This window comes from Schistocerca cancellata, chromosome 12 (genome assembly GCF_023864275.1).
Source record: "Schistocerca cancellata isolate TAMUIC-IGC-003103 chromosome 12, iqSchCanc2.1, whole genome shotgun sequence".
NCBI lineage: Eukaryota > Metazoa > Arthropoda > Insecta > Orthoptera > Acrididae > Schistocerca > Schistocerca cancellata.
The window spans coordinates 44620556-44643031 of record NC_064637.1 but is presented as its reverse complement, the minus strand read 5'-3'; the positions used below and the strand labels follow the sequence as shown (position 1 = coordinate 44643031).

General features: G+C 44.7%; 1 protein-coding gene across 1 annotated transcript in view; it reads left to right on the top strand.

Annotated features, from left to right (window-relative positions):
• The window catches only part of LOC126109797 (probable cytochrome P450 304a1), a 45929-nt gene extending 35998 nt beyond the window's left edge, over positions 1–9931 (top strand). The window contains exons 8-9 of the mRNA XM_049914853.1: positions 4670–4811; positions 9565–9931. Coding sequence (XP_049770810.1) covers positions 4670–4811; positions 9565–9740 — 318 coding nt within the window. The 3' untranslated portion in view covers positions 9741–9931. The remainder of the gene's footprint in view (positions 1–4669; positions 4812–9564) is intronic.
• The last annotated feature ends 12545 nt before the right edge of the window (positions 9932–22476 follow it).

Genomic DNA, 22476 nt, shown 5'->3' with positions numbered 1-22476 from the left:
AGTGCTCAGAGCCATTTGGACCATTTGAAGAACTGCATGGCGCTCGGGCACACACGCCCATTGGTGCAGCCTTGCAATAGAATGCTCAACAAGAATAGCACTGCCTACAAACAGAACACGATGTTAAAACATCGAGAGACATAATATGCAACTTCAGAATTTTCACAACATTCTTTCAAACATATGTAGGGATTTTTATGTTTTGACAAATGTTCAAATGTGTGTGAAATCTTATGGGACTTAACTGCTAAGGTCATCAGTCCCTAAGCTTACACGCTACTTAACCTAAATTTTCCTAAGGGCAAACACACACATCCATGGCCGAGGGAGGACTCGAACCTCCGCTGGGACCAGCCACACATGTTTTGACAGTTTCGTTATGGCCAAGAGAAGCCCAGTGCTGTATTACTACACCACAATGGATTTAAACTCGAGAGGGATGTTTATTTAATTCAAAGTGACATTTGGAGAGTAGAGCAGCCTAGATATATCTAATCAGTACTGTATGCCAAATCGAGACTCGAACCTGGACCTTGGTTTTCATGAACAATGGTCGTACCAACTCAGCAGTCAGGCTGCGACTTACGACCCACTCTCATAGTCACTTCCGCCAATAACTGCCCCCTACTTTCTGAACTCCAGAGAAGCTCTCCTGCATAACTGCATACCTAGAGACAATTACTTATCAACAGCATATGGAAATGTTTCCAGGACGAATCGTCCACACTACAGTGAAATGTTGACTGTTTATTTATTTATTGTTCCGTGGGACCAAATTAAGGAGAAGTCTCCATGGTCATGGAATGAGTCAATACATGAAATTATAACACGATAATAGAAACCGATAAAATGAAATGTAAAAAAAAACCATATTCAGGCGACAAGTCGTAAGTGTAAATAAAGAAAATCAACAATGTAACACTGAAATTTGCTTAATTTTTTAGCTCTTCCAGGAGCTCCTCGACATAATAGGAGTGAACCATGAGGAAACTCTTCAGTTTAGACTTAAAAGAGTTTGGGCTACTGCTAAGATTTTTTAGTTCTTATGGTAGCCTATGGAAAATGGATGCAGCAGAATACTGCACTCCTTTCTGCACAAGAGTCAAGGAAGTGCATTCCACATGCAGATTTGATTTCTGCCTAGTATTAACTGAGTGAAAGCTGCTAACTCTTGGGAATAAGCTAATATTGCTAACAACAAACGACATTAAAGAAAATATATACTGTGAGGGCAATGTCAGAATTCCCAGACTATTGAATAGGGGTCGACAAGAGGTTCTCGAACTTACACCATATATAGCTCGAATAGCCCGTTTTTGAGCCAAAAATAACCTTTCTGAATCAGAAGAATTACCCGAAAAAATAATACCATACAACATAAGCGTATTAAAATATGCGAAGTAGACTACTTTTCGTGTTGGACTGTCACTTATTTCAGATACTGTTCTAATGGTAAATAAAGCAGCATTTAGTTTCTGAACAAGATCCTGGACATGGGCTTTCCACAACAGCTTACTATCTATCCAAATGCCTAGGAACTTGAACTGTTACGTCTCGTTTTCAATATGCCCATTCTGTCTGATCAAAATATCGGTTCTTGTTAAATTGTGAGTTAGAAACTGTAAAAACTGAGTCTTACTGTGATTTACCATCAAATTATTTTCCACAAGCCATGAACTTATTTCATGATCTACATTATTTGATACTGCTTCAATATTACACACAAGATCCTTCACTACCAAGCTGGTGTCATCAGCAAACAGAAATATTTTTGAATCGCCTGTAATACTAGAAGATATATCATTTATATAAATAAGAAACAGCAGTGACCCCAGCACCGACCCTTGGGGAACACCCCACTTAACAGTGCCCCATTGGGACTGAACATCACTACCACTCTCAATGTTGCGGTGAATTACCTTCTGATTTCTGTTTTTAAAGTAAGAGGCGAACCAATTGTAAGCTACTGCCCTAACTCCATAATGGTCCAACTTCTGCAGTAATATTTTGTGGTCAACACAGTCAAAAGCCTTCGTTAAATCAAAAGAAAACACCTAGCGTTCGCAACCTTTTATTTAATCCGTCCAACTTACTTACATATTAAAATTGAACCCCTAGGTTGCAGCAAACCCATTCCCCCTCAATATCCTTTCTTTCAGGAGAGTTATTCTGACTTGATATGCAGGAGAACTGCTGTGAGGTTTGCAGGGTGGGAGAACAGGTACAGCCGGAAGTGTATCTGTCAGTGGGTGCCATGAGTCATTCTCAGATAGCTCAGTAGGTAAGAGCCAATTGAAGGTCCTGAGGCCGGCCGGAGTGGCCGTGCGGTTCTAGGCGCTACAGTCTGAAGCCGAGCGACCGCTACGGTCACAGGTTCGAATCCTGCATCGGGCATGGATGTGTGTAATGTCCTTAGGTTAGTTAGGTTTAATTAGTACTAAGTTCTAGGCGACTGATGACCTCAGAAGTCAAGTCGCATAGTGCTCAGAGCCATTTGAACCATTTGAACCAAGGTCCTGAGTCGGAGCCCGTGTGCAGCACAGAATATGCTGCTGGGAAGATTCAAAACAGCACACCCTTCATTAGGTTCAGAAACGTTATTTCTATTGTCATATTTTCGATCTGGGTCAAGCCGCTTTTAAGGAACGAGATCATCCAGTGGATATGTGAGAAAGATAGGGAAACACCGAAGGAATCCAAGATGGTGTGCTGAAAGCTAGATGGAAAGTGTGGAGACATGCAACACACTCTCGCCCCCTCCCTGACAAAAAAATGTGAATACAAAAAAAAAAAAAAAGCCAAAGCTCTGTAATCTGTCCCAGTATGCCAGTAAAATCTAAATGTGAGAAATCCAAAGTTACTGTGTAATTACTTACCGTTATCCCATATTAAAAACCGCCTGAACTAAGCACACTCAACGAGTTAGTTTTTACTGTGAAAAGTAGTAAGGTGGTTAATATACATTAATTTCTTGTATAAACTATGTTGATTGTCCCAAACATATTAGTTTCAAAATTATGCAGATGAATCGCGACTCTGAGCCAAGTACTTTTAGATGAGAGACTGGCGGTCGAAAATGAATATTGAAATATTTCATTGACACAAATACCTTATGTCTCACGTCAACAACTTAAGCTTACAGTAATTTTTCAAAGTCTCTGCTGGATGAAAACATTAATTACAACATTATTGGCGATAAAATCAATTCCGGAAATTATGAAGGTGTGAGGGATGAAATTCAGGGACTGAACATTTATTTACAACTTGTACAGACTGGCGGTCGAAAATGAATATTGAAATATTTCATTGACACAAATACCTTATGTCTCACGTCAACAACTTAAGCTTACAGTAATTTTTCAAAGTCTCTGCTGGATGAAAACATTAATTACAACATTATTGGCGATAAAATCAATTCCGGAAATTATGAAGGTGTGAGGGATGAAATTCAGGGACTGAACATTTATTTACAACTTGTACAGAAACCAAAATGTAGCTGTAAGAGTCGAAGGTCACGAAAAGGAAGCAGTAGTTCAGAAGTAAGTGGGATAACGTTGTGGGCTATCCTCAATGTTATTCAGTTTGTACACTCAAATAAAGAGTTAAGAAAACCGTGGAGACATTTGGAGAAGAAATTATGGTACAGAGAGAAGAAATTAAAAATTTTGAGGTTTGCCACTCGTAATGTAATTCTGTCAGAGACAGCAAAGGTTGTGAGAGAATAGTTGAATAGAATGGATAATGTCTTGAAAAGAGGTTATAAGATGAATAACTGAAAGTGAAGCAAAGTTAGTCGAATTAAATCAAGCGATGTGGAGGGAGTTATAGTAGGAAACGAGACTTTCAAAGTACTTAATGGGTTTTACCAGTTAGACAGTAAAATTACTGACGAGGGCTGAAGTAGAGAGTATATAAAATGCAGGCTGGTAATACCAAGAAAATCATATCTCTAAAAGGGGAATTTATTAACATCTGATATCAGTTTAAATGTTAAGAAGTCTTTTCTGATAGTATTTGCTGCAGGGTAGCCATGCACAGAAGTGAACTGCGGTAAATAAGCAGTTCAGACAAGACGAGAACAGAAGCTTTTGCAGTGTGGTGCCACAGAAGAATGATGAAGATTAGATGGATAGATCGAGTAAATAATAGGGAGTTACTGGACAAAATTGGGGAAAAAAGAAATTTATGGGCATCCTGACTAAAAGACGGAATCGATTGACAGAACGCATCGTCAGGCTTCGGAGATTAGTCTGATAATGCAGTGAATTGTGTGTGTGTGTGTGTGTGTGTGTGTGTGTTGAAGTGGGGGAGTGGGAGGGAGGCGTGAAGACTGTATGGAGACTCAAACGAATGTAGGTCGCATTAGGTTTGCAGGGATGAAGAGGCTTGCACAGGATTGATTAGCATGCATTGCAGCATTAAACCAGTCTTAGGACGGAAACCAGAACATAAACGTCAATTCCGAGGAAACTAACTGCGTCACGTAATCGTCAGATATTACTAGCTTAACAAAGAAATGGTGTCACTAAAAGGATGGCAAGACGACAGTAAGAACTTTTATTTCATAACAAAACATTTTTTCTTCAAATTACCAACTCTCTCAATGTCGCTAGTTTTATGTGATAGCCTAGTGTAATGTGATAAATGACACAGTAGTTTTGTGTTACAGGGAACCGTAGTGGTGACCAACCTGTGGAGCATGCACATGGACAAGGACGTGTGGGGAGACCCAGATAGGTTCAGGCCAGACAGGTTCCTCGGCCCAGATGGGAAGATCACCAACAAGGACTACACTCTGCCATTTAGCACTGGTACGTACTCCTTCTTCCAGTATTTCCAGTTTTGGAGCTACGATATCATATAAACAGACTACTTCGAACATGCGGCAACCATAGATACATCTAGAACCATAATCACCTGTATAAAAGTGCTTATACTTTGTAAACATTTGACATCATAGCTCCAAAACTGTCAAATTACTCTTATAATAAAAGTAATAACTGCGTTACTTCAACAAATATAGAACGACAGTAAAAATACAGCTACGAACGATGTTATACAGGGTGAGTCACCTAACGTTACCGCTGGATATATTTCGTAAACCACATCAAATACTGACGAACCGATTCCACAGACCCAACGTGAGGAGAGGGGCTAGTGTAATTGTTTAATACAAACCATACAAAAATGCACGGAAGTAGTTTTTTTAACACAAACCTACGTTTTTTTAAATGGAACCACGTTAGTTTTGTTAGCACATCTGAACATATAAACAAATACGTAATCAGTGCCGTTTGTTGCATTGAGAAATGTTAATTACATCCGGAGATATTGTAACCTAAGGTTGACGCTTGAGTACCGCTGTTCGATCGTGTGTATTGGAGAGCACTGCAACATACATCGCGTTTCTACAGAATGATCTGCCAACGTTGCTCGAAAATGTCCCACTGGAAACGCGTCGACGTATGTGGTATCAGCATGATGGTGCACCTGCACATTCCGCAATTAACACTAGGCTGACCCTTGACAGGATGTTCGACACGCGTTTCATAGGACGTGGAGGACGCATTAATTGGCCAGCCCGTTCTCCTGATCTTACACCTCTGGACTTCTTTCTGTGGGGTACGTTGAAGAAGAATGTGTACCGTGATGTGCCTACAACCACAGAGGACATGAAACAACGTATTGTGGCAGCCTGCGGCGACATTACACCAGATGTACTGCGGCGTGTACGACATTCATTACGCTAGAGATTGCAATTGTGTGCAGCAAATGATGGCCACCACATTGAACATCTATTGGCCTGACATGTCGGGACACACTCTATTCCACTCCACAATTGAAAACGGAAACCACGTGTGTACGTGTACCTCACCCCTCATGGTAATGTACATGTGCGTCAGTGAAAAAGACCAATAAAAAGGTGTTAGCATGTGGACGTAATGTGCTGTTCCAGTCTCTTCTGTACCTAAGGTCCATCACTGTTCCCTTTGGATCCCTACGTAATTCGGTGCTCTCCGATACACACGAGCGGACAGCGGAGGAGTGATACTCAAGCGTCAACTTTAGGTTACAATATCTCCGGATGTAATTAACATTTTACAATGCAACAAACGGCACTGATTACGTATTTGTTTATATGTTCAACTGTGCTAACAAAACTAACGGGGTTCCGTTTAAAAAAAAAACGTAGGTTTGTGTTAAAAAAACATACTGCCGTGCATTTTTGTATGGTTTGTATTAACCAATTACACTAGCCCCTCTCCTCACGTTCGGTCTGTGGAATCGGTTCGTCATTATTTGATGTGGTTTACGAAATATATCCAGCGGTAACGTTAGGTGACTCATCCTGTATATACATGTAATTCTATCTAGACAATATATATGTAAGTAGTAATCCATGCTCAATGTCGTACCATAACATAAATATGTATAATGAGTATGTATAATGAAAATAACGTCACCCACACTGTACTGCAGTTCATTCGATAATGGCAGTTCATCTGAAACAAACCTATAGTTAAAGATAGACAAAAATTAATGTCACACAGCAGCGATTCCCGACAGTATTTGTAAATATGTCACCTGCTGAATTAAACTAAGTTGCAGGTACTGTGAAACAGGAAATAGCATACTGAGGTAAACCCACTCATCCTTGAAGTCTCCGCATTAGTCTAACAGTGTTCAGTGATCCGTACTTTGCTTACTGAAGACGAAAAACCGCCTAAAGTCTTTTCTCGAATGATTTTACAGTATGGTGAAAGCTATATGAGCAACGGAAACTTTTCTAAGCAAGTGGAACAGTTCAAAAACGGTCGATCCTCAGTGACTGACAGCCAGTTGAAATGTCAATTGCCTCGCTAGAAACCTGCAATGACGACATTATTGCTGAGGACCGATGTATTACAGTTTAACGTATAGCAAAGACAGTTGCAGGAAGTGTTGGCACAGTTCATAACGCAATCTGTAACAAGCTCAGGTACAACAGAACAAGTGCAAAGTGGGTGCCGAAAGAGTTAACGCAACAACGCAAGGAAACAAGATTCAGAGTGTGTGCAGACTTGGAAAAAAGCTATGCAAACGAAGGGGATTCTTCTGCAAACATAATTTTCATTTGTTTGGTCCACTCAAGGAGCATTACGTTGAGAAAAAGTTCGGCAACGACGGGAAGGTAAAATAATTTGTGGGAAAATTGTTCAAACAACAAGACAGGGACTTCTTTGCGTCAGGTAGTACGAAAAAAATAGTTCATCGTTGGGACAAACGTATTAATATGGGTGGGGATCATGTTTCGTAAAAAAAACACTGTTTTTTTCTAAATCAATTGACCCCTAGTTATTGAATGTCCCTCGTACAAAGTTTTCCGTTTCTTTATATGTAGGCTTATCTTTCTAGCAGCTCTTTCAAGACTTCTAGAGTGTATTTGTTTTTCTTGTAATGATATTAACAGCAACTGCTATGGCAATCCCTGAACTGATGTGCCCAGGGCAATTTCCCTCTTATTGATGTCTGTACCTCTTATGACGTTCTCAACATTTATATTAAACACAAGGCAGGATAATGAATCTCTCCGTCTTCCTCCATTTTTTGTAGTCACAGCACTTCACAACATATTTTGCATCATTGACACTAGGTGTTTACCATTGTAGCTTGCACTGAGCAGTCTTCAGTAACGGTATCTGTGGGCTAATCATAACTTTAGAGTGACATGTCTTTACATGAAGTTCAGCAAGCAAACACCTGCTAGGATTGAGACATTTATGCCACGTTTTTCCATATTAATGTGTTATCGTCTGTTTTTGTCACATGTGTGATTTCATCTGTCGGCCACTGTTTTGGGACGTCTAGAGAAAGTCCCTGCACTGACGTGGCTTTGTGTATACAGGGTGTTACAGAAAGGTACGGCCAAACATTCAGGAAACATTCCTCACGCACAAAGAAAGAAAATATGTTATGTGGACATGTGTCCGGAAACGCTTACTTTCCACGTTAGAGCTCATTTTATTACTTCTCTTCAAATCACATTAATCATGGAATGGAAACACACAGCAACAGAACATACCAGCGTGACTTCAAACACTTTGTTACAGGAAATGTTCAAAATGTCCTCCGTTAGCGAGGATATATGCATCCACCCTCCGTCGCACGGAATCCCTGATGCGCTGATGCAGCCGTGGAGAAAGGCGTATTGTATCACAGCCGTCCACAATACGAGCACGAAGAGTCTCTACATTTGGTACCGGGGTTGCGTAGACCAGAGCTTTCAAATGCCCCCATAAATGAAAGTCAAGATGGTTGAGGTCAGGAGAGCGTGGAGGCCATGGAATTGGTCCGCCCCTACCAATCCATCGGTCACCGAATCTGTTGTTGAGAAGCGTACGAACACTTCGACTGAAATGTGCAGGAGCTCCATCGTGCATGAACCACATGTTGTGTCGTACTTGTAAAGGCACATGTTCTAGCAGCACAGGTAGAGTATCCCGTATGAAATCATGATAACGTGCTCCATTGAGCGTAGGTGGAAGAACATGAGGCCCAATCGAGACATCACCAACAATGCCTGCCCAAACGTTCACAAAAAATCTGTGTTGATGACGTGATTGCACAATTGCGTGCGGATTCTCATCAGCCCACACATGTTGATTGTGAAAATTTACAATTTGATCATCAGAATCGAGGAAGTACAGTACATACTGACGAAACTAAAATGAGCTCTAACATGGAAATTAAGCGTTTCCGGACACATGTCCACATAACATCTTTTCTTTATTTGTGTGAGAGGAATGTTTCCTGAAAGTTTGGCCGTATCTTTTTGTAACACCCTGTATATTAAACACAAGGCAGGATAATGAATCTCCCCGTCTTCCTCCATTTTTTGTAGTCACAGCACTTCACAACATATTCTGCATCATCGACACTGGGTATTTTCCATGGTGGCTTGCACTTAGCAGTCCTCAGTAACGGTATTTGTGGACTAATCATAACTTTCAAAAAATGGTTCAAATGGCTCTGAGTACTATGGGACTTAACATCTATGGGCATCAGTCCCCTAGAACTTAGAACTACTTAAACCTAACTAACCTAAGGGCAGCACACAACACCCAGTCATCACGAGGCAGAGAAAATCCCTGACCCCGCCGGGAATCGAACCCGGGAACCCGGGTCATAACTTTAGAGTGACACGTCTTTACATGAAGTTCAGCAAGCAAACACCTGCTAGGAACGAGACATTTATGCCACGCTTTTCCATATTAATGTGTTATCGTCTCCCGGCCGGAGTGGCCGAGCGGTTCTAGGCGCTGCAGTCTGGAACCGCGCGACCGCTACGGTCGCATGTTCGAATCCTGCCTCGGGCATTGATGTGTGTGATGTGCTTAGGTTAGTTAGGTTCAGGTAGTTCTAGGGGACATACGACCACAGCAGTTAAGTCCAATAGTGCTCAGAGCCATTTGAACCATTTTGCTATCGTCTCTTTTTGCCACACATGTGTGATTACATCTGTCGGCCACTGTTTTGGGATGGCTAGGGAAAGTCACTGCACTGACGTGTCTTTGGTGTTGTCAGGCAAGCGCGTGTGCCCCGGGGAGACGTTCGCGCGGCAGAACATGTTCCTGATGCTGGCGACGATCCTGCAGAACTTCTTCGTCCGGTCGGACGGGGTGCCGCCCCCCTGCATCAGCAACATCCCGGGGGTGGTCGAGACGCCGCCCGCTCTGTGGGTCGAGTTCCAGGCACGCTAGGTGCACCCTGCACCCTGCACCAGACTCCAGACTAGCAAACAACACCGCCTGTCTCACAACACAGGCAGAAGGCGCATACGTCTTAAAAATAGTGTCACTTTACAGTGAACAAAAACAGTTTTCCATCACATCAAATATGGAAATAATACCCTTACTGCTAGCAACAGATTCTGTTCCTGTATTGTTTCCTATATATAGCAGCCATGACTTTTTCAAATATGTATCCTTTGTTTAAAAAAAAAACACATGTGTATTTTAAAGCATTTTATCCTACCACCAAAGCTTGTACTGTAATTTAATTTTCAATAAAATTTTTCACTTATATTAAGGCACTTATGACTACAAACAAAGGCACCTGAAATTCTTCCTTCTAGAAATCTGCGACCGTATTTGTCGAGCATCACTGAATGACCATTATGAGGTCATCGTCATTTTCTTGACATAAAACGAACACACCTTGAAGCTGCGGAAAACTCGCTAGATGTGGACGAAATGCACCGTCGAGCTTTTCCGTCAACTTCCTGCGCAAGATATTGGTGGTGATAGATGGTTGCCCACTTCACAATACGACACAAACGCCAGCATTGCCCTCCTTACCACTGCACCTGTCACACGGTCTTCCCCGCGAACTTCTATTGTCTGCCGGTGATAACTACACTGCAAAGTCTTTCGCAGACAGAAGACGAATCACTGTACGAATTTCGTATTCAGACCAGAGACCGGTTTGATGCAGCTCTCCATGCTACTCTATCCTGTGCAAGCTTCTTAATCTCCAAGTAACTGCTGCAACCTACATCCTTCTGAATCTGCTTACTGTATTCATCTCTTGGCCTTCCTCTACGATTTTTACCCTCCACATTGCCCTCCAGTACTAAATTGGTGATCCATTCATGCCTCAGAACATGTCCTACTAACCGAACCCTTCTTCTAGTTAAGTTGTGCCACAAATTCCCCTTCTCCCCAATTCTGTTCAGTATCTCCTCATTAGTTACGTGATCTACACTTCTAACCCTCAACCCTGTAGCACCACATTTTGAAAGATCCTATTCTTTGCTTGCCTAAACTATTTATCGTCCGTGTTTCACTTCCATACATGGCTACACTCTATACAAATACTTTCATAAAAGACTTCCCGACACTTAAACCCATACTCGATGTTAACAAATTTCTCTTCTTCATAAACGCTTTCCTTGCCATTGCCAGTCTACATTGTATATCCTTTCTACTTCGACCATCATCAGTTATTTTGCTCCCCAAATAGCAAAACTCATCTACTAGTGTCTCATTCCCTCACCGTTACCTGATTTTATGCGACTACGTTCCATTATCCTTGTTTTAATTTTGTTGATGTTCACCTTATATCACCCTTTCAAGACACTGTCCATTCCGTTCAACTGCTCTTCCAGGTCCTTTGCTGTCTCTCACAGAACTACAATGTCATCGGCAAAACTCACGGTTTTTATTTCTTCTCCATGGGTTTTAATTCCTACTTCGAATTTTTCTTTTGTTTCCTTTACTGCTTGCTCAATATACAGATTGAATAACATCTGGCCGCGCGGGATTAGCCGAGCGGTCTCGGACGCTGCAGTCATGGACTGTGCGGCTGGTACCGGCGGACGTTCGATTCCTCCCTCTGGCATGGGTGTGTGTGTTTGTCCTTAGGATAATTTAGGTTAAGTAGTGTGTAAGCTTAGGGACTGATGACCTTAGCAGTTGCTCCTCGACTCTTATAATTGCCATCTGGTTTCTGTACAATTTGTAAATAGCCTTTCGCTCCCTGTATTTGACCCCTGCCACCTTCAGAATTTGAAAGAGAGTATTCCAATCAACATTGTCAAAACCTTCTTGAAGACTACAAATGCTAGAAATGTAGCTGTACCTTTCCTTAATTTATTTTCTGATATGAGTCGTAGGGTCAGTATTGCCTCATGTGTTCCTACATTTCTACGGAATCCAAACTGATCTTCGCCGAGGTCGGCTTCTACCAGTTTTTCCATTGGTCTGCAAAGAATTCGTGTGACAGATCGATAATTTTGACACCTGTCGACACCTGCTTTCTTTGGGATTAGAATTATTATGTTCTTCATGAAGTCTGAGAGTATTTCGCCTGTCTCATACATCTTGCTCACCAGAAGGAATTGTCAGGGCTGGATCTACCAAAGCTGTCAGCAGTTCTAATGGAATGTTGTCTACTCGCGGGCCCTTGTTTGGACTTCAGTTATATGAAGCATTTCAAATAATAGCAGACGAACGTTAACACGGACGAATACTTCCGTTGTGGCGTGTGTGGCAAATCATAAGAAATCAGTACTCAATGCGCATGCGCAGACCGCTGCATGCAGTGCTCATATTCAAAAGCGATAAGTACTTAAAAAAGCGTGCCTCGCAGTTACTAAGATGGTGAACCGTGTTCTTAATGCTGCCTGCATACCTGCGTTATTTGCGCTGTTGTTTGCCGTTTTCTTTCTAGCGAATTGGAGAATACTTTCTACGAACTATCTACACTCCTGGAAATGGAAAATAGAACACATTGACACCGGTGTGTCAGACCCACCATACTTACTCCGGACACTGCGAGAGGGCTGTACAAGCAATGATCACACGCACGGCACAGCGGACACACCAGGAACCGCGGTATTGGCCGTCGAATGGCGCTAGCTGCGCAGCATTTGTGCACCGCCGCCGTCAGTGTCAGCCAGTTTGCCGTGGCATACGGAGCTCCATCGCAGTCTTTAACACTGGTAGCATGCCGCGACAGCGTGGACGTGAACCGCATGTGCAGTTGACGGACTTTGAGCGAGGGCGTATAGTGGGCATGCGGGAGGCCGGGTGGACGTACCGCCGAATTGCTCAACACGTGGGGCGTGAGGTCTCCACAGTACATCGATGTTGTCGCCAGTGGTCGGCGGAAGGTGCACGTGCCCGTCGACCTGGGACCGGACCGCAGCGACGCACGGATGCACGCCAAGACCGTAGGATCCTACGCAGTGCCGTAGGGGACCGCACCGCCACTTCCCAGCAAATTAGGGACACTGTTGCTCCTGGGGTATCGGCGAGGACCATTCGCAACCGTCTCCATGAAGCTGGGCTACGGTCCCGCACACCGTTAGGCCGTCTTCCGCTCACGCCCCAACATCGTGCAGCCCGCCTCCAGTGGTGTCGCGACAGGCGTGAATGGAGGGACGAATGGAGACGTGTCGTCTTCAGCGATGAGAGTCGCTTCTGCCTTGGTGCCAATGATGGTCGTATGCGTGTTTGGCGCCGTGCAGGTGAGCGCCACAATCAGGACTGCATACGACCGAGGCACACAGGGCCAACACCCGGCATCATGGTGTGGGGAGCGATCTCATACACTGGCCGTACACCACTGGTGATCGTCGAGGGGACACTGAATAGTGCACGGTACATCCAAACCGTCATCGAACCCATCGTTCTACCATTCCTAGACCGGCAAGGGAACTTGGTGTTCCAACAGGACAATGCACGTCCGCATGTATCCCGTGCCACCCAACGTGCTCTAGAAGGTGTAAGTCAACTACCCTGGCCAGCAAGATCTCCGGATCTGTCCCCCATTGAGCATGTTTGGGACTGGATGAAGCGTCGTCTCACGCGGTCTGCACGTCCAGCACGAACGCTGGTCCAACTGAGGCGCCAGGTGGAAATGGCATGGCAAGCCGTTCCACAGGACTACATCCAGCATCTCTACGATCGTCTCCATGGGAGAATAGCAGCCTGCATTGCTGCGAAAGGTGGATATACACTGTACTAGTGCCGACATTGTGCATGCTCTGTTGCCTGTGTCTATGTGCCTGTGGTTCTGTCAGTGTGATCATGTGATGTATCTGACCCCAGGAATGTGTCAATAAAGTTTCCCCTTCCTGGGACAATGAATTCACGGTGTTCTTATTTCAATTTCCAGGAGTGTATATACATACTTTGATATCCAAGCGTCGGTCGCGAAAAGGTGAGAACCCTTTTATTGTTAGAAAAATTTGATTCCGTTAGTAGACTGCAATCAGAAATATCTAAACAATATGAGACCATTGTTTGCCCTTTACTCGTTCTCGTTGTATTTTGCTGCACCCTTGCTAGCATTGCAGTAAAGCTCGGTTTGGATAATCCGTGGCGAGCTAACCAGCTTTCACATAACTCAGCTGAAAATTCATATCTAGAAGATGCTATTAATGTAAATGAAACGAACAAAGGGAGGTATCTGCTACCTTTGAGAAGCAGTGTGTGTGTACGTGTGTGTGTGTGTGTGTAAATGTGTGTGATAAAAAGAAAGAAAGAGAGAGAGAGAGAGAGAGAGAACGCAGCATCTCGGCCAATGATGCAATTGGACGACCCATGAGATTAACAAGAGACCATTCCCAAGTGTATAGCAACAGTCTTGAACAAACTTGGTGGGTATGTAGAGGGGGCAAAATTATGACATACATTTTTTTTTCTTTTTCACCATTTTCACTACCTAGGCGAAAAACACATTCGAAAACGTAATTAGGCACATCAGGTTTAAACTCAATGTCTTCGAAATCAAGACATAAAAAATATTTTTCATATAAAAGTTTATACGTAATTAACTTCCTTGAGAACTGCATGATCAATTTTTCTAAGAATTTGAAATTTTGCAAAGTACCCCACCACCATTAATTAATTTTGAGAAACAAAAAATTTTGTTAGAACGTAAATTAACGAAACTTTCACACAACGTACATCTATGTGTAATAAAGCTAGTTTTGAAATATCATTTTGGAAAATAAGCTGTACACAATCTGCTGCAGGACAATTTTCAACATACCTAATTACAAAAGGCAAGATGGCAATAGTCATGGGATAGTGAGATGCACATATACGGCGGTAGTATCGCGTACGCAAAGTATAAAAAAGTCAGTGCATTGGTGGTGCTGTCGTTGCAACTCAGGTGATTCATGCGAAAAGGTTTGCGACGTGATTATGGATGCTCGAAGGGAATTAAGGGGCTCCGGAACGCCCTATACTTGCAATGTTAAAATAACGCTTATAAATTACATCTTTCCTCACAAAGTACTTGAGGTAGGAACTTGAACTTTTTACAGATTATTTATTGGAATATGGGCTACAACTTAACACAGGGATTTTACAAAATTTTAGTTCAGTTATTAAAGATGATTTTTTTTCAATTGTAATGAAAATTCACAACATTTTTTTGCAATTTTTTATTTATGTATTCAAAAATATATAATTTTTTTGGAAAAAGGCTGTGTTAAATTATGCAGATGGTACTGTGTAACATTTACTGAAAGTTTGAAACAAATATGTTTGGAAGATCCTTAGAAAACATGTAATTAGTATGAGAAAATAAAAGTTTTGGGAATCGAGCGACAAAGATTGGATTAACTTTTTAGTGCATTCCAGGTCCATAGGATGGTTTATCTTCATCCTCTGCAAACTCCTCCTCCAACTTCCTCTTGTTCCTCCTCCTATTTACTCTTGCTTGTATTTCTAGACTCTTTACAGCCCTATCTGCAGCCCGAAGGCGTTCCTTGTCTGAAGCAAGCATCGCTCGTACCATGTTAGAACCTATCTTCATTCCCATATTTCTAAATACCTTGCACCTTACAACGTTGCCATCATTGAAAGTCGCAACAGTAACTTTACTTTTACTCATTATTATACATCAACAAAACAGAGACTCAAGAAACAGAATTAATTACGAATATTTTCGAGATAGCGATAGAGTAAATAAACATGAAACAATCGACAATCACACCAGCGATATATATTGAACCATCACAGGTTAGACACAACACATACTTTATCTCACATCACTAAAATGTACCTGATGAACACGGGCGTTAATAATAACACCATTTGACAGCAGTTTAACAGCGCCACAGAGGGTCACGCCCATGTAGAACACATTTCAAAAAAAATTTAAAAATAGTTGTAGTCTTCGGAATTGAATAAATTATATATCTATTAAAAGGTAATAGTCTGCAGATTCAGAAAACGCAAAAAAGTAAAAATTGAACTTTTCATGATTTTGAGCCTTTCCGGAGCCTCTTAACAGATTTTGAACGCAGAACGAAACTTGGAGTTAGATGCATGCGACATACCATTTCGGAAATTCAAGATTCCGAGACCCACAGTGTCGAAACGCGTTAACTGTCACCACGAAGAACACAGTCGCTGGCGACCTTCACTTAACGACCGACCGCAGCAGCGTTTGTGTAGAGTTGTCAGTGCTAGTAGACAAGCAACGCTGTGCCTGGGGCATGGATGTGTGTGGTGTCCTTAGGTTAGTTGGGTTTAAGTAGTTCTAAGTTCTAGGGGACTGATGACCTCAGATGTTAAGTCCCATAGTGCTCACAGCCATTTGAACCATTTGAACCACGCAACGCTGTGAGAAATAACCATAGAAATCCACTTGGTGCGTACGACGATCGGATCCGTCAGGACACAGCGGCGAAGTTTGGCGTTAATGGGCTTTGGCGGCAGACGACCGACGCGGGTGCCTTTGCTAAGAGCACGACATCGTCTGCAGCGCCTGTCCTGGGCTCGTGACCGCACCTGTTGGACCCTGGGCGACTGGAAAACCATGGACTGGTGAGATCAGTCCCATTTCATCTGGCCACGGCTGGTGGCAAGGTTCCAGTGTGGCACAGATCCCAAGAAGCCAAGGACCCAAGTTGTCAACAAAACACTGTCAAAGCTGGTGGTGGTTCCATAACGGTGTAAGCTGTGCTTATATGGAGTGGATTGGGTCGTCCAGTCCAACTGAACCGATCATTGACTCTAAATGGTTATGTTTGTCTACTTGCAGACCATTTGCAGCAATTCATGGACTTCATGTTCCTAAACAACGACGTTTTTTTTATGGATGATCATACGCCATGTCACTGAACCACAATTCTGGATAATTTGAGCAAATGATTTGGCCACCCAGACCGCCCGACATGAATCGCACCGAACAGTTATGGGACGTGATCGAAAGGTCAACTGGTACACAAAAACCAAGCATGGCTCAGTATTTCTGTAGGGGAGTTCCTGTTGTGTCTAGACAAGAGTCTAGACACAGGGTGAGGTTACCGATAGGCACGCGTACACACACGCCGGCTGGCGTGAGTTCTGGAACAGGATACTTGATGAATGCTATAGAGAAAAATATGCAGCTCCTTGAATACTTAACTTTAATTCATCCTTGTGGTACATCGCTATTGACGATACAAATGAGTCTATCTCCAGATACGGTTAATTACAATCACTGTAAGGCTAATGGCACCTTGCTAGGTCGTAGGCATGGACTTAGCTGAAGGCTATTCTGTCTCTCGGCAAATGAGAGCAAGGCTTCGTCAGTGTAGTCGCTAGCAAAGTCGTCGTACAACTGGGGCGAGTGCTAGTCCGTCTTTCTAGACCTGCCATGTGGTGGCGCTAGGTCTGCAAGTACTGACAGTGGCGACACGCGGGTCCGACACGTACTAATGGACCGCGGCCGATTTAAGCTACCACCTAGCAAGTGTGGTGTCTGGCGGTGACACCACATTCCTCCCCCGCAAATCGGCGAACGGTCGTGTTATAAGGCTTCCGCCCGCCATGGGGAGGGCCCCATGTTGACGTATGCGATGAGGTGGGGAGCCTAACAACAGGCGAGGCTGTGCCACCCGCACCCGGCCATTCGGTCCGAGGGGAGCTAGGAAACGCCTGGAAACCTACTCCAGGGTGCACGTCAACATGCGGCGCATGCGCCCGTAATGAGACAGGAGGGGCCGAAGGGTCGACCTCCATTGCGTCGGGGTATCCGACGCGCGATGACGCCATGTGGTCCGGAGCGAAGGACAGCTGGTCACGGGAAGCGATCGGCGGCGCGTGACCCAGGGAGGCGGTTGGCGGCTGCAGCGAAGCGTCCACTGCGGGCGGCGCCGGCGGCGGTGGCGCGACGCCACGGGGCAGAATGGAAGGCATCGTCGGTAACACCTGGGGATGAGGCGAGCCAGTAGATGGGTCCCCAGGGCGCTGACCGGACGGCTCCGTCGCTGAAAGCAGACGGGGAGCGGCAGAACCCAGGCGACGACAGAGGCGCAGCTGATTGAGATGCCGACGCACCTCACCAGAGGCCCCCATAACCAAATACGTCGCGCGGCCGAGGCAGCGAAGAATGCGCCCTGCGAGCCAACGCCGTGAACCGCGATAGTTGCGATAGAATACAACGTCGCCTGGAGCAAAAGCAGGAGTCTGCCGCTGCACAGGAACCTGATGCGGCGGATGCAGCAAAGACATCAAGGTTCGATGAGGACGACCGTGAAGCAACTCAGCCGGCGAGCGACCATCGCGGGGCTGAGAGCGATACGAAGACAGAAATAGCAACAACGCGTCCTCCCGAGAATGCGACGCTTTCAATTTCAACATCTGTGACTTGAAAGTCCGGACCAATCGTTCAGCGGCACCGTTTGACTGAGGCGAAAACGGCGCAGATGTCAGATGTTGAATACCATTGGCCGTGCAGAATGACTGAAATTCTGCGGACATGAATTGTGGGCCATTGTCGGAAACAATAGTCTGTGGAAGACCTTCCACGCAAAAGATAGCAGACAACGCTTGGATGGTGGCAGATGACGTCGTGGAAGACATCCGGACAACAAAAGGAAAATTACCGAAGGAATCGACAACAACCAACCATCGAGCATTCCAGAATGGACCAGCAAAATCTATGTGTAAGCGTTGCCAAGGGGAAGTGGCTTTCGGCCATGCAAAGAATTTCCGCGGCGGTGCGGATTGTTGTTCGGCACACGCCACGCAAGAAGAGCACATATTCGTAATCGCAGCATCGATTCCGAACCAAGTACAGTGCTGACGAGCAAGTTGTTTCGTACGCACTATACCCCAATGTCCGTGGTGGAGAAGCTTTAAGACAGAGGACTGTAACGAACGTGGGACCACGACCCTAGACTGATCATTATCAGAACGCAACAACAAAACACCACGTCGTACAAAAAGTCTCTCCTTGTGAGCAAAAAATCTGCGAACCAACGGATCCTCGATCCGCGACTTCGACAAGGGCCATTGAGTAGTAACAAAACGCAAAACGGTAGCAAGGACAGGGTCAGCAGCTGTGGCTGTAGCGACACGACGAAAATCAATCGGAAACGATTCGACCACGTCATCAGTTTCCGCATCAATGAACATGCAAGCAAGTTCGGAAGAATCGAATGCTTTATCCTCAGCAACTGGCAAACGGGACAACGCATCTGCGTTTCCGTGCTTAGCAGTGGACCGATACAAGATATCGTAGCGGTACTACGAGAGGAAAATAGACCAGCGAATGAATTTCTGCGCGGTACGCGGAGGTACAGGCTTGTTCGGATGAAAAAGCGATGTCAAAGGTTTGTGGTCTGTGATGATGGTAAAGTGACGACCATACAAGAAATCGTGAAACTTTGTAACACCAAACACGAGAGCCAAAGCTTCTTTCTCTATCTGGGAATAATTTCTTTGCGCTGACGAGAGCAATTTGGACGCAAAGGCAATAGGGCGATCATGCGAACCATCTTTGTGCGCAAGCACAGCACCGATCCCGAAATCCGAGGCATCTACCATCAACAAAAGGGGTTTCTGGGGATCGAATGGCGTAAGGCAAGTATTTGAAAGCAACGCCGATTTCAATTGGCGAAAGGCGCGTTCGCATTCCGTCGACCAGACGAACGGAACACCCTTACGGCGTAAGCGATGAAGCGGAGCTGAAACGGAAGAGGCATGAGGAAGAAATTTATGATAATAGTTAATTTTTCCCAACACACTCTGTAGCTGCTTCAAATTCTGCGGCGAAGGCAAGTCCTGTATGGCACGGAGGTGCTCTGGACTCGGATGTATGCCGTGAGCATTGATTTCATGTCCCAGATATGGCAAGTCACGAGCAAAAAACACACATTTGTCCTTCCTCAAGCGAAGACCATTTTGTCGCAAGACCTGAAATAATGTTCGGAGATTTTGTAAATGTTCCGCTTCTGTCTTTCCGGAGATCACTATATCGTCCAGATAGTTTGCTGCAGTAGGGACCGACGCACAAATAGTTTGTAAATATTGCTGAAACAATGCAGGGGCGGATGCACACCCGAATGGCAGTCTTTTGAATCTGTACAGTCCAAGATGCGTGTTAACCACCAATGCGCGCTGGGATTCTTCGTCCACCGGTATTTGCAAGTACGCATCTGCTAGGTCCAACTTTGAAAAATATTTTCCCGGGCACAGTTTGTCAAAAAGATCTTCCGGGCGGGGCAAAGGAAAAGTAGCAGTCACTAGTTGTGGATTCACTGTTGCCTTGAAGTCCACGCAAAGTGTCAATTTTCCGGAAGGTTTTTGCAAAATTACTAAGGGTGAGGCCCAGAGAGAAGCCTGCACACGTTCAATTACACCTTGGGATTCTAAATCGTGTAATGTTCTTGCGACCTCATCACGCAATGCGTGGGGAACATTGCGCGCTCTGAAAAATTTCGGTTGCGCGTTGACTTTGAGTTCCAAATGTGCTTCATAGTTCTTAGCGCAACCAAGTCCCGGTGCAAAAATGTCTGCAAATTCCTCACATAGTCGAGAAACACTGGCTGAAGGCACAGTCTGGTTCACTGATAGGACCTGATTCACTATTGACAAGTTAAACAAGTGAAATAAATCTAAACCAAACAAGTTCACTGCAGCAGAAGAACGAAGAACGTAAAACGACACAAGTTTTGTTTGTCCCTTGTATGTTGCAAGAAGGCTGCACTGTCCTAACACAGGGATATGCTGTCCTGAATAACTAGTGAGCTGAACTTTCGCGGCACGCAACGGAGGTGCGCCCAGCTGTTTATACGTGGCGTGATTGAGCAATGAAACTGCAGCTCCGGTATCGAGCCGGAACGGTATCACTTGTCCGGCAAAGTCCAAATCTACAAAGAGTTTATTGTCCTGCTGACGACAAGAGCGACTGTTTTGTGCAACTTGAACAGAAACTGGTACAGAATCACTTGCGACGTGACGGGATTGCCGTCGACGTCGACGCACACTTTTTGTGGGACGAACACAGTCACAGTTAGAGAGAGGAACACTGGGCGGAGTGGCATTAACTACATGAATGTCCATGGGCGAATGTTCCCGAGCCTGAGTGTCCTTGGTTTGATTCCGGCGCGAAGCAAAGGGCCTGGAATAGTTGGTAGTGTCCGATCGGAGCTTTTTCTGGCAAACACTTTGAACATGTCCTTTCTTATTACAGAAAAAGCAAATAGCTTGGCGTGACGGGCAATTCTCACGCGAATGTCGAGTTGCACACCGCGGGTATGATTTGAGCACTGCATTTGCTCGCTTTCGCGGGACACATGTTTGTTCGGACGTGCGCGAAGGCTGTTTACAGTTCCTTGCAGCGCGCCCGGCGGGCCGGTTAATGCGACACACAGCTGGCGAAGTTTCAAAGGATTCCTGAGCAAAGTCAAGTGTGTCTTGCTTATCCAATATGTCTATCACTTGTTGAAGGGAGTGATTGACTAGTTTCAATATCTGTTCCCTTATGCGAACATCAGAAACGTTCTGTGCTATTGCATCACGCACCATTGTGTCTGAATAAGGAAGGCCACAGTCACATTCAAATGCGCAGTCCCTAGTAAGGCCTTGCAAAGTTGCAACCCACTCCCGATTAGTCTGACCGGCCGTACGTTTTGTACGAAAGAAAGTATACCTTTTTGCAACTACATTGACTGTTTCCTTGAAATAGGCATCTAAAGCCGACACAATTTCTTCGTAGGACAGAGTTGCTACGTCGCGTCGGTGAAACAAATTCACTACCACTCGGTACGTTTGCACGCCGACACAAGACAATAAGTGAGGCTGCCGCTCGTTACCTTGAATTCTGTAGGCGGCGAGATGGAATCCAAACTGGCGGGACCATTCAGTCCAGGTCTCGTGGGTTTGATCAAACTGGCGAAACTGCGGTGCAACTGCATGTTGTGGCTGCGGTAGCGAAGAAGCGGCGGCGGCCGCATCGTTTTGCAGCGCACGTTGACCCTGGACGAGCTGTCCAAGGGCATCCAATAACGCCTGCGTCTGCTGATTCTGCAAGCGATAAAATTCGGACAGTACATCTGGAGATTGTGGCGAAGCCATGACACAAGTAAATGTAAGCAATTAGAAAGAACAAAACCCTTTGTTAACTCGTCGCCATGTTTTGTTGTGTCTAGACAAGAGTCTAGACACAGGGTGAGGTTACCGATAGGCACACGTACACACACGCCGGCTGGCGTGAGTTCTGGAACAGGATACTTGATGAATGCTATAGAGAAAAATATGCAGCTCCTTGAATACTTAACTTTAATTCATCCTTGTGGTACATCGCTATTGATGATACAAATGAGTCTATCTCCAGATACGGTTAATTACAATCACTGTAAGGCTAATGGCACCTTGCTAGGTCGTAGGCATGGACTTAGCTGAAGGCTATTCTTTCTCTCGGCAAATGAGAGCAAGGCTTCGTCAGTGTAGTCACTAGCAAAGTCGTCGTACAACTGGGGCGAGTGCTAGTCCGTCTTTCTAGACCTGCCATGTGGTGGCGCTAGGTCTGCAAGTACTGACAGTTGCGACACGCGGGTCCGACACGTACTAATGGACCGCGGCCGATTTAAGCTACCACCTAGCAAGTGTGGTGTCTGGCAGTGACACCACAGTTCCAACGACTTGTTGAGCCCATGCCACGTCGAGCTATCGCACTATGGCAAGCCAAAGGGGGTGCGACACGATA